The sequence below is a fragment of the Muscardinus avellanarius genome (assembly GCF_963383645.1).
Source record: "Muscardinus avellanarius genome assembly, chromosome: 2".
Taxonomy (NCBI): domain Eukaryota; kingdom Metazoa; phylum Chordata; class Mammalia; order Rodentia; family Gliridae; genus Muscardinus; species Muscardinus avellanarius.
Genome location: NC_137787.1, coordinates 7,093,232 through 7,107,961, shown reverse-complemented (window position 1 = coordinate 7,107,961; position 14,730 = coordinate 7,093,232). Strand labels below are relative to the sequence as shown.

Sequence of the window (14,730 nt, the reverse complement as noted above, 5' to 3'; positions counted from 1 at the left end):
CTCGTCAACCTAGGGAGACTCTGCTTCAAAATAAAACTAAAAAATAAGACTGGGTCCGGGAGGTATAGCTTAGGGGTAGAATGCCCCTTGGTTCAATCCCCAATATCACAAAAAATAAAAAGTAAAAATGGCTGGGAGTAGCCGGGCGTGGTGGCGCACGCTTGTAATCCCAGCATTCGGGAGGCTGAGACTAGAGGATGGCGGTTCGCGGACAGCCTCAGCTACTTAGGCCCTCCACAATTTAGTGAGACCCTGTTTCAAAATAAAGAATAAAAAATAGGGCAGGGGGTGTAGCTCAGAGGTCAAATGCCCCTGGGTTCCATCCCCAGACCTGAAAAAAAAAAAGGCTGGGAGTGTAGCTCAGAGGTAGAATGCCTCTGGATTCAATCCTCAGTACCAAGGGGAAAAAAAACAAGAGTTGGACAGAGATGAGCAAGCACCTGCCACGAAACGTTACTGGTTGAGTCTCAGTGTTGACCGTGTGGGTGTTTTTTGTATTTTTACTTCCAATTTTTCTCTGTGTTCTGAAATTACATAATAAAATTCTACAATGCAGAACCAAGGTCAGAAGGCAGATTTGTACTTGCCAAGAGGCTGCGGGGTTGGGGGAAGAGCTGATAGAAACATACCCCAAACCATCTGATTTTTTTTATTTTGAAACAGGGTCTCACTAAGTTCCTGAGACTGTCATTGAAGCTGCGTCCTTCAAGGACAGAGGCAGTCCTTCAAGGACAGGGGTCACAGGCATGCACTCTTTTTTTTTTTTTTTTTTTTTTTTTGGTGATACTGGGGTTCCTGGAAGCCCTTCTACCTTCGGGCTACACTCCCAGACCCGTTTTTATATTTTTATTTGGAAACAGGGTCTCTTAAGCCAGCTGAGGCTGGCTTCCAACCTGCCCGCGATCCTCCTGATCCTCCCATCTCCGACTCCCAAGCCCGGGATCACAAGCGTGCCCACCACGCCCGGCTCAGGCATGCGCTCTTATTTTTTAATGTTTCTATTATAAGATCAGCACATGATTATGGGAGAAAATGTGAAAATTACAGACAAAAAACCTTTTTTTTTTTTTTTTTTTTTTTTGGTGGCACTGGGGATTGAACCCAGAGGCATTCTACCTTTGAGCTACGGCCCTAGCCCAATTTTATTTCTTATTCGGAAATAGGGTCTCGCTAACTTGATGAGAGTCTCACTAAAGCACTGGGATTATATTGTACCACCAAGCCTGGTAGTACATTTTTAAATAATCAAAACCTAATATTTCCATGACACAGAGAGCACCAATATTAGTTCCTTATTACACATCTCACATAGCATGCATCTGAGCAGTGTATGTAGATATGTGTGTAACGTGTGTGCGCCTACACACATGCAATGTGTGTATTTACAGAATATGATCACACTACACATTTTACAACCTTTGTTTAGTCAGGATTACAGGTACATGGCACACACCTGTAATCCTAGTACTTAGGAGGCTAGTACTTGGATCACAGGTTCGAGTCCAGCCTCAGCAACCTAGCAAGAACCTATTGTGTGTGTGTGTGTGTGTGTGTGTGTGTGTGTGGTACTGGGGTGGAACCCTGAGGCTTTCTACCTTCGAGCTACACTCCCAGACCTATTTTCTATTTTATTTGGAAACAGGGTCTCACTAAGTTGCCGAGAGCCTCACTAAGTAGCTGAGGCTGGCTTCGAACCTGTGCGACCCTCCTGTCCAGCCTCCCAAGCACGGGGATTACAAGCGTGTGCCACCACGCCTGGCTTGAATATATATTTTAAAATACAACTTTTACTATTACTGAAGTCTAGGGATGGAGGCCCACAGATCAGGAGACAACTGCCATTATGAGAGCTTGTCACCTCGCTCCCTGGGGAGGGTGCGCCGTGCCGTGCAGAGCCACAGGAGGAGGCTCCGGGGAGCGAGGGGAGGTGTGGGCAGGAGTCGTGGCTTTTGTGGGAAGGAACGGGCCAGGCAGGGCGAGCAGGCTGAGAAGTGGCTGGTGGGACAGGGCCAGCAGCTCGGGAACGGCAGGATGAAGAGGGTTGGGGCCAGGCCCTGGCTTGGTTCATTCATATAAACAGGGCACTGGGAAGACCAGTCCTTAACCGTCTCTAGGAATTGGCACACCCTGGGGGTGAGCGATGATGGTCTCCTGGCATCAGAAATACAGAAACTACAAACACATGATGAATACAACCCCAGCATGTCCCAAGATGTTTTCTTCAATCGTCCCTTTTACATTTATTAGCTGTATTCCTCTGGATTGGGGGAGTACTGGAGGCTGAACCCAGGGACATTCTACCTCTGAGTCACACCCCCACCCCCTTTATTTTTTTTTATTTTGAAACAGGGCCTTGATAAGTAGCTGAGGGTCTTGCTAAATTGCTGCAACTGGCCCGAGTCTGAAATCCTACTGTCTCAGCCTCCCGAGTACTGGGATTATAGGCATGGGCCACCATGCCTGGGAGCATTCCTCTGTCTTCAAAAATAATTTTTTTTCCGCCGGGCGTGGTGGCGCACGCTTGTAATCCCCGCGCTTGGGAGGCAGAGACAGGAGGATCGCGCAGGTTCGAAGCCAGCCCCGTGAGCTGGCTTAGGAGACCCTGTTTCCAAATAAAAATGTAAAAATAGGTCTGGGAGTGTAGCCCGGAGGTAGAAGGGCTTCCAGAAACCCCAGTACCACCAAAAAAAATAATAATAATAATTTTTTTCCAGCTGGGAGTGGTGGCGCACGCTTGTAATCCCAGCATTTGGAAGGCTGAGGTGGGAGGATCATGGTTCGAGGACAGCCTCAGCTACTTAGGCCCTTTGCACTCAGTGAGACCGTTTCAAAATAAAGAATAAAAAATAGGGTTGGGAAGTAGCTTGGAGATAGAATTTCTATCCCCAGTACTGCTTAAAAAAAAAAAAAAGTTTTTTCCTTGGAAACTAAAGTTACACCAATTTTAGGTAAAACAAAAGGATTATCATCCGCTATTACACTGTAGCTCTCTAATGACTTGATTTTCCTGATGTCTGTGAAGCCCCTGTTCTAAGTGTCGGAGACGCAACAAGTAGAGAATAATCAAAAACGTCTACGTCCCTACAATTTACTCTTCTGTGAGGGGAGAGAGATGGACAGCGAACAAGATAAATAAGAAAGCTCTCTTGTATGCAAGATGGTGGTAACTGCTGTGGAGAAAAATAATCCAGACAGCGGAAGTACGAAGTGAATTGAGTTGGTTTGCCCTTGGAGGTGTGATGAACAGCTGGTGTTGAACGAGACTCGAAGGAATACAAGAGCCAGTCCTGTGCCAACCTGTGGGAAGAGGAAACGCAAGTTCAAAGGCCCTGGGGCAGGTTTAAAGAACAGAGTGGGCTAGAGACAGAGCGGTGCAGAGTTAAGGCGTGTGCGTTGTGCAGGACCTCCAAGCATGGTCCAGACATGGATGAGAAGCCACCAGAGTCGGGATGGATGCTACACCCCAAATGTCACACCGGGCTTTCTGCCTATACTTGCTGCCTGACTCCTACACATGGGACCACGTGTGCTACGTAAGCGTGTCCGTGGCCCAGCTCCCTAGCCCATCATTCCCTGAGTGCTCTTGGGAGCAGGTGTTGCTCTTCAAAAAGTGAGGAAAACAGTGTCACAGGTGTCACCCCACAGAGCCTAGAGCCGGGTAAGGGAACCGAGACCATCAAACCACCTCCCAGGTGAGGGCTAAGCCTGACCGACCGTGCCTCATCCTGGGGGCCGGACCCTCTTCCCCAAGGACATAACTCTGGGCTAACATCGAAGGAAAAGGAGAGTCCCCGGAGGAGGCAGGAGAGAGCAGTGTTCCCAGCAGGAAGGCAGCGGTGGGTGCGGCAGGCAGGGGAGGCTGTGGTCTTCTAAGGAGCTTGCCCCATCTTGAGAGCAGGGGACGTCCTAAGCAGGGGGCCAGGGGTCAGGGCTGGGGGTCTCTCTGCTGGGCATGGAGAAGGTGGAGTTGGGGGTCATCAGATCCAGAGAAGCCAAGGTCACAGTGTGGACTCATGAGGTGCTGGGGCCAGGGAGACGCAGGTGCAGGCGTTTCAGGGCAGCCCAGCAGACCCCCAGCGGAGTCAACAGGACGCGGGATGCAGGGACACGGCCAGCGAGGCTTAGGCCACGCCGGGGTCATCTCGGGGCTGACCTTTCTCCTTGACCTTATTGTTTACACGCGGCCTGCTGAGCCTAATCACACTTGCCGTTCACTTGAGAATCTTGTCTTTGATGCCCAGGAGCTGAGGGATAAGCAGTCTATTTCCAGAACCCCAAAGAGGTTTAGGATCAAAAGCAGCTTTCCACCTGCTATTTGCCTCCCTTGCATCTGGGGAGCCTCTGGAAGGAGGTGGGCTCTGCCCCAATGCTCCAAACCGCTGAAGCTGCAGTTCGCCCTCACGGCGCTAATCCAATTTCCACTCTGCTCCTTACGTGGGATTTGGCTTCTAGGCACCAAGATCCGGTGCTGGGCGCCCTCGCCAGATCCCTACAAATTCCCCACACTTCAGCGGGGCCGGCTGTGTCTCTGCGGAGTCCTCGGGTGACGGCGCCGCTGGCTCAGAGCAGGAGCCGGCCGCTCGTCATCCCAGCCCCAGCACCCTCTCCTGACCACCCGGCCGGCCGTCTTGGTGGTGACGAGTCACGAGGTATGTGCCCACCGCAACCCGAGCGAGGGAGAAGCGGGCACGGGTGTTTCCGGGCCGTCGGCTGCCCAACCTTGCCTTTTCTCGGTGCCTTCCGTGGATTTTATTATGAAGGAAACCCAGCATTTCATTCCAGACTGCTGAGACGGCCTGTGGGAGAGGGGCCGAGGCCGGGGTCTTAGTAGGAGCTGTCAGATGGGACTGTGGGCACTTTCAAATATTTTTTATATATTTCCCTCTCCCTTCCTTCCTTCCTTCCTTCCTTCCTTCCTTCCTTCCTTCCTTCCTTCCTTCCTTCTTTGGAATGAGTACTGGGATTGAACCAAGAGGCATTCTACCTCTGAGCTCCACCCTCAGCCCTTTTTATTCTTTATTTTGAAAGATCTTACTAAGTTGGTGAGAGTGATGCTCCTGTCTCAGCCTCCCAAGTACTGGGATTACAGGTGTGCACCACCAAACCCAGCTTCCCTCTCCCTCTCCCTCTCTCTCTCCTCCCCCTCCTCCTCCTCCTCCTCCTCTTCCTTCCCCTCCTCTTCCTCCTCCTCCTCCACTCTTCCTCCTCCTCTTCCTTCCCCTCCTCTTCCTCCTCCTCCTCCACTCTTCCTCCTCCTCCTCCTCCTCCTCTTCCTCCTCCTCCTCCTCCTCCTCCTCCTCCTCCTCCTCTTCTTCTTCTTCTTCTTCTTCTTCTTCTTCTTCTTCTTCTTCTTCTTCTCTCTTCTCCTTCTCCTTCTCCTTCTCCTCCTTCTTCCTCTTTCTCTCCCTCCCCCCTCTCCATTGGGAATTAAATCCAGAGCCCTGAGCAAACACTCTCCCACTAAGCAACACGCTCAGCCCTTTTGTAAAGTTTTAATTTTGAGACAGGGTCTCACTCAGATGCCCAAGGTAGCCTCAAACTTAGGACCCTTCTACCTCAGCCTCCCAAGTAGAAGTTTCATATTTGCGGTACTAGGGATTGAACCCAGGGTGGGGAGGAAGTTCTACTCCAGGCCTATTTTGTTTTTTATTTTTAATGAATTAATTTGCTTTTATTTCTATGTGGTGCTGGGGATTGAACCTGGGGCATTCTACCTCCGAGCCACACCCTCATCCCTGTTTTATTTTTTATTTGGAAACAGGATCTCACTAAGTTGCTGAGAGCCTCACTAAATTGCTAAGGATGGTCTCAAAGCTGAGATCCTCCTGTTTCAGCTTCCCAAGTACTGGGATTAGTGGTGTGGGCAACCACTTCTTGCTTTATTTTTTATTTTGAAACAGTGTCTCACCAAGTTGCTGAGGGCCTGACTAAGATGCTAAGCCTGGCTTTGAACTTGTGGTCCTCCTGTCCTTCCTCCTAAATACTGGGCTTATAGGCGTGCTCCAACACACCCAGCTATGTTTCATAGATTCTTGAAAATTGCATTTGTGAAGTGGTGATATTGTAGGCTATAGGAACTTTTTTTGGGGGGTGTGGTACTGGGATTCCTGGAAGCCCTTCTACCTCCGGGCTAGACTCCCAGACACCTATTTTTTATACTTTTATTTGGAAACAGGGTCTCTTAAGCCAGCGAGGCTGGCTTCGAACCTGCATGATCCTCCTGTCTCTGCCTCCCAAGGGCGGGGATTACAAGCATGCACCACCACGCCCGGCTTATAGGAACTTTTTATGTTTATTTGCCATAAGACACAGTCTTCATAGAATTTTAGATTCATCCTAAGTGTGATGACGCCAAAGGTTAATCAGAAAAGCAAGATCACCCGGTTTGGTGGCGCACACCTGTAATCCCAGTACTTGGGAGGCTGAGACAGGAGGATCCAGGTTTTGAGACCACCCTTAGCAACTTAAGTGAGGCTGTCACAACCTCGTGAGATATTGATTTAAACCAAAAAACAAAAAGGGCTGTGAGTGTAGCTTGGAGTGTAGAATGCTCCTGGGTCCCAGTGTCAAAAAATAGAAAAGCAAAGCAGCGCCTTCTCATTGGGATCTATCTGGACTTTCTGGTAGGGTTTACTAGAAAATATTTGAAGTTTACCAAGAAAAATAAAACACTAAAAAAAAAAAAAATGCACACCGCGGCTGGGCGTGGTGGCGCACGCTTGTTATTCCAGCGCTTGGGAGGCTGAGACAGGAAGATTACGTGGGTTCGAAGCCAGCCTCAGCTACTTAGTGAGGCTCTCAGCAACTGAGTGAGACCCTGTTTCCAAATAAAGTATGAAATAGGTCTGAGAGTGTAGCCCAGAGGTAGAAAAGCCCCTGGGTTCCACCTCCAGTAGCACACACACACACACACACACACACACACACACACACACACACACACTGCACACCACAATGAAATACAAACTAAGCTAAGAATATGTGCAGCAGGTCTATGGAATATCATGAACAGTCTCATACCCAGCATGTTCTTGACTTGATGTTTAAGACCACTGTCCTCTTCCCAGACTCCCAACATCCAGCTCCAGGCAGAAGGCGTTGGCAGGGAGCAACAACATGGCGGCTGGCATGAAGGCCAATAAGTCCCACGTCATCTTCAAGAAGATCTCCAGGGACAAATCTGTAAGTGGTAAAGAAGTGAATGGCTTGGTGGAAACTCTCATAAAAATAATCATGAAAGGAAGCCAGGTGGTGCACACCTGTAATCCCAGTACTTTGGAAGCTGAGACAGGAGGATCGCAGAGACGAGGACAGCCTCAGTATCGGAGTGAGACCTTAGCCTCAAAGCAAGACCCTGTTTCAAATGTAAAAATAAAATAGGTCTGGGGGTGTCGTGTAGTTGTAGAATGGCTGTGGATTCAGCTTCTAGTACCCCAAACAAAAATAGTCAAAAAGAAAAACCAAGTGCTTGCTTGCATCTGGTAAGCTTTCTGCATACAATTCAATTGCATGCTATTCTGTGTGTGTGTGTGTGTGTGTGTGTGTGTGTGTGTGTGTGTGTGTGTTACTGGGGATGGAACCCAGGGGCATTCTACCTCTGAGCTACACCTCCAGCCCTATTTTTTATTCTTTCTTTTGAAACAGGGTCTCACTGAGTTGCCAAGGGCCTCACTAAGTAGCTGAGGCTGTCCGCGAACCGCGATCCTCCTGTCTCAGCCTCCCGAATGCTGGGATTACAAGCGTGCGCCACCGCGCCCGGCTGCATGCTATTCTTTAATTGCTGCTCAAAACACTTGGCCTATTTCCTCAGATTCTTTAGGCCTTTGTCCTCCAAAAGGACCCGTCCTAGCATCATTCTACTTGGCAGCCATTGGCCAGAGGATGCCCTGGGCCATCTCAGGAGCCCTTAAGTATATTGATCTTTTTTCCCCATAGAGCCATAGCTCACCATCACCATCACTGTGCTACCTGTCTGTCCTTCTCTGAAAGGCAGCGCGTCCCTGTCTCCTCTCCCCTGCTGTCTGCCTATCCCTGCACTGGCATGTATCCCAAACCAAAGGACAGAGTCCTGAAGGGTTTTTATCCCCAGCGCCAGAAGTGATAGACAAATTCACCTTCTTTATGGAAGTAAAAATTTAGCCAAGGAGAGCCGGGCATGGCGGCGCACGCTTGTAATCCCAGCATTCAGGAGGCTGAGACAAGAGGATCAAAGGTCCTGGACAGTCTCAGCTACTTAGTGAGGCCCTTTGTAACTCAGTGAGACCCTGTTTCAGAATAAAGAATAAAACATATGGCTGAAGGTGTAGCTCAGAGATAGCCCTGGGTTCCATCCCAGTACCGCAAAAAATAAATAAATAAATAAATAAATAAATAAATAAATAATCTAGCCAAGGAGACTGTCTTGTAAACACAGCCAGGTATGGAGTCCTGGGGCACTAAAGGTCAGCGCGTGCGGAGGAGCAGGCGCAAGGGGTGTTCCCTGCAGTGTAGACAGGGCATCCCTAGGTGGAGAGGCTGAGAAGGGCCTTGCCCTCTGGGGAAGCCACGGGAGTGGAGATGCCTACCTCTGACGCAGAGGGAACTTGGCAGAGATCCCAGGGCCAGGGCTGGTAGAGAAGAAGCCAGGATGGCTCGGAGCCAAGAAGTCAGTCAGCCACCTGCAGAGGACTGGATGTCATTGCACAGGGAGCAGCAGCCTCCAGCCACAGCTCAGCGGGTGGCTGTGTCTTGCGTAGGTCCTGCAGGAGCCTGAGCAGGTGGATTTGAGGAGAGTTCGTAAAAGGGCTGTTTACTCAGGGAGAGATCGCACCAGAATGGGAGCTGCTGCACCCAGAGACATGCAGAGCGTGCCAAAAGCCCCGGGAGCCTACGCAGAGGGATGTGCCTCCTCTCCTGGGGGCCAGGCGGCTCAGCAGGGGCACCCCCAGGGCGGAGGTGGAGCTGGCAGCCAAGGCCCCTCACGGTCGGAGGAGAAGCGCATGCGAGGGCGCTTCAGCATGGTCCCTGGGTCTCCTCGGACGTCCCGCTCCCAGCCTGCCCCGGCCTGGAGGCTCCCGGCGTGCTTGGCACGGCCTTACGAGGTTTCCCACAGAATCTTCCCAGCAGCCAGGGCTCTGGAGGGTTTTTCCTTGAGGCCACTTTCAGCATCAGTCATATACACAAATTAGAAGGCACAGGGACTCACTTGGAGACTAAAAAAGACCGTGTGTGTGTGTGTGTGTGTGTGTGTGTGTGTGTGTGTATGGTTCTGGGAAATGAACCCAGAGGCATTCTACCTCTGAGCTACATCCCCAGACCAATTTTATTTCTTATTTGGAAACAGAATCTCACTAGGTTGCTGAGAGCCTCACTAAATTGCTGAGGCTGGCCTTGAACCTGCGATCCTCCAGTCTCAGCTTCCCAAGTACTAGGATTGCAGGCATGCGCCACCATGCCTGGCAAAGACATGTTGGTTAGTACCAACAGAAATGAGAGTGTTCGTGGAAGGAAAACCCGCGCTTGGGAGGTGTGGGCGGCGGGGCTAGCAGGGCGCCGCCACCCCTGGTGTACTCAGCACCTCAGTGAATCCCTGGGTGCAGCAGAGGTTACAGCAGACCCCGTGAAGGCCGGAAGATGCACAGAGGCTCTACACCCCCACCGGCAGGACGCTCGTGGGCCCGGAGCTGGGTGCAGTCCTGGAGTTGAGCGGGGAGCCGAGCACAGACAAAGACCTTCAGTGCCGAGGCACAGCCTGAGCAGGAGGAGGGCAGAGACGTGGTCCCTCCCGCCCAGCTGCACCTGCGCCTCCCTCAGGGCGTGGGGGAGTTTTACCTGGCCAGAAGGTCATCTGGTAGGATTTTAGGGACTCCTCTAGAACGTCTCTCTTTGCTCAGTGCAGAAATTCTTTGAACACGATAGGGAAACCTTTCAGTCTACAGCCGGAAACAAGGCTTACCGGGATCCAGCTGGTGGGGCCGTTTCCATAGGCTTAAAGCATCAGTTAACGAGCATACCCGGTGGTATCAGACCTGGGCTTGGCGGGCAAGAGAGCTGGGAGGAATTCACGCCATTCATAGGGATGAGGAGAAACCTCGGAGCTGAGAATCCTCGGGACTAGGCACGGAGCACGCCCTGCCTGAAGCCCACCGTCTGCGCACAGTCAGGCTGGGAGAGGGGGAAGCGAGCGAGGCCCTCCCTGCACAGCCCAGCGGCTCATCTCTTCAGGACTGGTGAAAAGATTTGGTGGTTGCTAATTTGCCATTTAGAATGTGCGCCTGTTTCTTCCCACAGGTGACCATCTATCTGGGAAAGAGAGATTATATAGACCATATCAACAAAGTAGAGCCTGTGGGTAAGTTGCGTTTCGAGAGAAATGGTCATACCGGCCTCCCTTTCGGTTATCAGACAGCTGCTAGTTGTGTAGCTTTGTATTTATTTATTTATTTCTTTATTTACTTATTATTTATTTTTGCAGTACTAGGGATGAAACCGAGAGACATTCTACCTCTGAGTTACACCCTCACCCCTATTTTTATTCTTTATTGTAATTTTTTATTATTTATTACTATTATTATTATTTTACAGAGCTGGGGATAGAACCCAGGGGCATTCCATCTCCGAGCTAAACCTCAGCCCTATTTTTTATTCTTTATTTTGAAACAGGGTCTCACTGAGTTGCAAAGGGCCTCACTAAGTAGCTGAGGCTGTCCGCAAACTGCGATCCTCCGGTCTCAGCCGCCCAAATGCTGGGATTACAAGCGTGCACCACCACACCCGGCCAGCCAAAACAATTTAGCAAGACTCTCCGTGAACTGCTGAGACTCTGTTTCAAAACAAAGAACTAAGCACGGGCCTGGTGGTACACGCTTGTAATCTCAGCATTTGGGAGGCCGAGACAGGAGGATTGTGGTTCCCAGTCAGCCTCAGCTACTTTACTGAGGCCCTTTGCAATTCAGTGAGACCCTCTTTTAAAATAAAGAATAAAAAAATAGGACGGGGGGGGGGTGTCGCTTGGAGGTAGAATGTCCCTGGATTCTATCCCCAGTACCGAAAAAAAAAAAAAAAAATTAAAAGGGCTGGGAGCCGGGGATGGTGGCGCACGCTTTTAATCCCAGCACTCGGGAGGCTGAGACAAGAGGATCGTGGTTCGCAGACAGCCTCAGCTACTTAGTGAGGCCCTCTGCAACTCAGTGAGACCCTGTTTCAAAATAAAGAATAAATAATAGAGCTGGGGATGTAGCTCGGATGTAGAATTCCCTGGGTTCCATCCCCAGTACCACACACACACACACACACACACACACACACACACACACACACACAGGGCTGGGAGTGTATTGCCGAGTGGTAGGATGCGGTAGGATGTCTCTGGGTTCAGACTCTGGGGCCTAATAACTAAATAACTATCAGAAAGGGCTGGGGCTGCGTCTCCATGTTAGAGCACCCCTGGGTTCAGTCCCTCGTACAACGGCAGAGAGGGGTCCTACTGCATGTGGTTTTTTGAGAAAGCACCTGGTGTCCCTGATCTAACCCTCGCTGTCGTTTCCCTTTTGGTCTAGATGGTGTCATACTGGTCGATCCTGAGCTTGTGAAGGGAAAGAAAGGTGAGCGGAGCCCTTGTCCTCTGTGCAAGAAAGATCTAGTCTCAGCTGGGCACAGTGGCGCGCGCCTGTAATCCCAGTACTTGGGAGGCTGGCACAGAAAAATGACAGGCTTAGGGCCAGCCTCAGCAATTTAGAGGGACCCTCAGCAACTTAATGAGACCCTGTTTCAAGATAAAATAAAATAAAAATAAAAGGTATGGCTCAGAGGTAGAAAGCTCAGGGTTTCATCTCCCGTACCACAAGAACAAAAAAACAAAACTAAACAAAGATCTGTTGCTGCGGGCGGCTCTGGAAGAGGCGCGTGTGTGGGGGAATCGGGGCTGCTGGGAGGCAGGGGAGCAAAACCAGACTTATTTTTATTCTCTCCTGCGGCGGGCCTGGACCGCGGTGTCACCGCGCCCTGCGCTCTCCGGAGCTTGTGATGTGTGTGGCAAGACATTTGTTGCCGATGACGGCTGCATCAACCAAATTAGAACACATTCAAGTTACGCTGGTGATCGTGAGTCGCTGACTCAGTTCCAGGCTAAATATGCCTTCGAGTGGTTGCTATGAGCAACCACAAAGAATTGTTCTCAACCCTGGATGTGCCCACTGGCGTGTGGCAGGTGTGGGGCCACCAGCAGCGATGGGGCACGGGGGGTCAGGGTGGAAAATTGCCCCTCTCTTCTGTCCCCTCCTTCCTCCTGGGGACCCAGCTCCTCGTGTGTGTGTGTGTGTGTGTGTGTGTGTGTGTGTGTGTGTTATGAGGATTGAGCCCAATGGCATTCTACCTCCAAGCTACAGCCTTGACCCTATTTTATTTTATTTTAATTTTATTTATTTTTTGTATTACTGGGGGTGGAACCCAGGGGCTTTTTACCTCCAGGCTACACTCCCAGACCTATTTTATATTTTATTTGGAAACAAGATCTCACTAGGTTGCCGAGAGCTTCGCTAAGAGCTGAGGTTGGCTTTGAACCTGTGTGATCCTCCTGTCTCAGCCTCCCAAGTGCAGGGATTACAAGCGTGTGCCACCACGCCCAGCCTCAGCAACTTCTTGAGACCCTCTTTCTCCCTCCCTCCCTCCCCCTCCCTCTCTCTCTCTCTCTCCTCCCGCCCTCCCTGAAGGTCTCACTAAGTTGCCAAGGCTGGCCTTGAGCCTGCAATCCTCCTGTCTCAGCCTCCTAAGTACTAGGGTTATAGGCGTGTGCCACCATGCCCAACTATGAGACCCTGTTTCAAACAAACAAACAAACAATGTAAAAGGCTGGTGATGTGGCTGGGTGGTAGAGCACTCCTGGGTTCAATTCCCAGTACTCCCCACCAACACACAAAATTGTGTAGTGAACTTTCATATAATTATTTTGTTCCCTGGGGGTACAATTTAAGCCTTAAATCAAACGAATTTTCAAAAGTGATGATTCAGAAAATTCTCAGTAAGTTTGGGAGCTGTGTGCAAAGAAGGCCCTGATGAGACTTGGGGAGTTTGATTTCGTTCCTAACTTGGCCCTGACCCCCTGGCTCCTCCAGGGCCCCTGGCCAGCTCCTGCCCCCTTAACTCCATCCAGACCCGACTCCCCTGAGCCCAAGCAAGCCTCTCCCGGGTTCCCTGAGCGGGTGGACGGTGGCAGAGCTGGGAGGGAGGAAACGGGGGCTCGGGTTGGCAGCCCGGTGTTCTCTGTCCACAAATTTCTACTGTCCTGGCAAAGTTGCGTGGTTCCGACGGAGGAGCTGCCCAGCCCTCTAACACTGCCTCAAGGGACAGGAACTCCAGCCCTCGGGAGGTGCTTGGGAGGCTCCCCACATGTGTGGTGAGCACGGTTCCCATGCCTTGGAGCTCCAGAGGCTGGAGACCTGGCACAGCGTGGCGTGGTCACCCGGCTGCCCACACACCCGGAGGCAGTCGGTGGGCATCAGGCGGATGGGGGCATCGGCGGGCCGCGTCCAGCCACGTGTGCCTCTCCATTCCAGTGTTCGTCTCTCTGACCTGCGCCTTCCGCTATGGCCAGGAGGACATCGATGTGATCGGCCTGACCTTCCGCAGGGACCTGTACTTCTCTCGGGTCCAGGTGTACCCGCCCGTGGGAGCCGCCAGCACCCCCACACACCTGCAGGAGAGCCTGCTCAAGAAGCTGGGGGGCAACACGTACCCCTTTCTGCTCACCGTGAGTGCTCGGGCCCCCGCCCTGGTCCTCCCCCATGGCTTCTTCTATGGCAGCGGGCAAAGAGAGGGGACCGAAGAAGGACGTCGTGCCTGGGGGCTGTAACTGCACCCTGCAAAGAAAGTCTAGATGGCACGGTCTGCGACCGTCTTTGGTTAAGTCCTTGAAAATCGCCTCCCGCCCCCCGAGGGCACCATGTCGACCTGCTTTAGATGGTCCCTTGTCCACCACCTAATTAGATGGTGAGCTTGTGTTCTGCCTGGACTCACTGGCTAGAACAAGAACATGCAGGAATGCCCCTCGGCAGGAAAGGATTCCCTGAGGGCCTGGAGTCCTGGTGCAGAAAGACCTTGTGATTAGCTGGCCCACGTGTGGTGGCTCCAGCCTCGCCTCTTCTCTCTCTCTCTCTCTCTCTCTCTCTCTCTCTCTCTCTCTCCTGGGAATAAAACCAAGGAGCATTTTACCTCTGAGCTATATACCCCAGCCCAATTTAAATTTTTTTTTTTAAATTGAAAACAGGTCTTGCTAAATTGCTGAGGCTGGCTTTGAACCTGTGATCCTCTTGTCTCAGCCTCCCAAAAACTGGGATTACAGGTGTACGCCACCATGCCCCCCCTCTTTTAAATTTGGCAGTACTGGGGATGGAACCCAGGGGCATTCTACCTCCAAGCTACATCCCCAGCCCTATTTTTTTTTTATTCTTTATTTTGAAACAGGGTCTCAATGAGTTGTAAAGGGCCTCACTAAGTAGTAGCTGAAGCTGTCTGCAAACCACGACCCTCCTGTCTCAGCCTCCCAAATGCTGGGTTACAAGCGTGTGCCACCACGCCCATCTCTTCCTGAGGCCCATGGCCCTGCCTGTCATCGGCCCTGGCACCTGGGCGCTCTGACGTGTGGGTGTCATCTCAGTGCTTTCTGCCGCCTCTTTCCTGGCACGTTTCTCTGTCTTATGATCGATCACACACTCCTCCGGAGGGACTTGATTTGGCCTCTGGTGGTGCTCGCCT

At 51.3% G+C, this 14,730-nt stretch overlaps 1 protein-coding gene across 1 annotated transcript in view; it reads left to right on the top strand.

Moving 5' to 3' along the window:
• Positions 1 to 7,116: 7,116 nt before the first annotated feature.
• The window catches only part of SAG (S-antigen visual arrestin), a gene marked incomplete at both ends in the record, with an annotated part of 32,090 nt that continues 24,476 nt past the window's right edge, over positions 7,117 to 14,730 (top strand). The window contains 4 exons of the mRNA XM_080688831.1: positions 7,117 to 7,182; positions 10,270 to 10,330; positions 11,538 to 11,582; positions 13,533 to 13,726. Coding sequence (XP_080544957.1) covers positions 7,117 to 7,182; positions 10,270 to 10,330; positions 11,538 to 11,582; positions 13,533 to 13,726 — 366 coding nt within the window. The remainder of the gene's footprint in view (positions 7,183 to 10,269; positions 10,331 to 11,537; positions 11,583 to 13,532; positions 13,727 to 14,730) is intronic.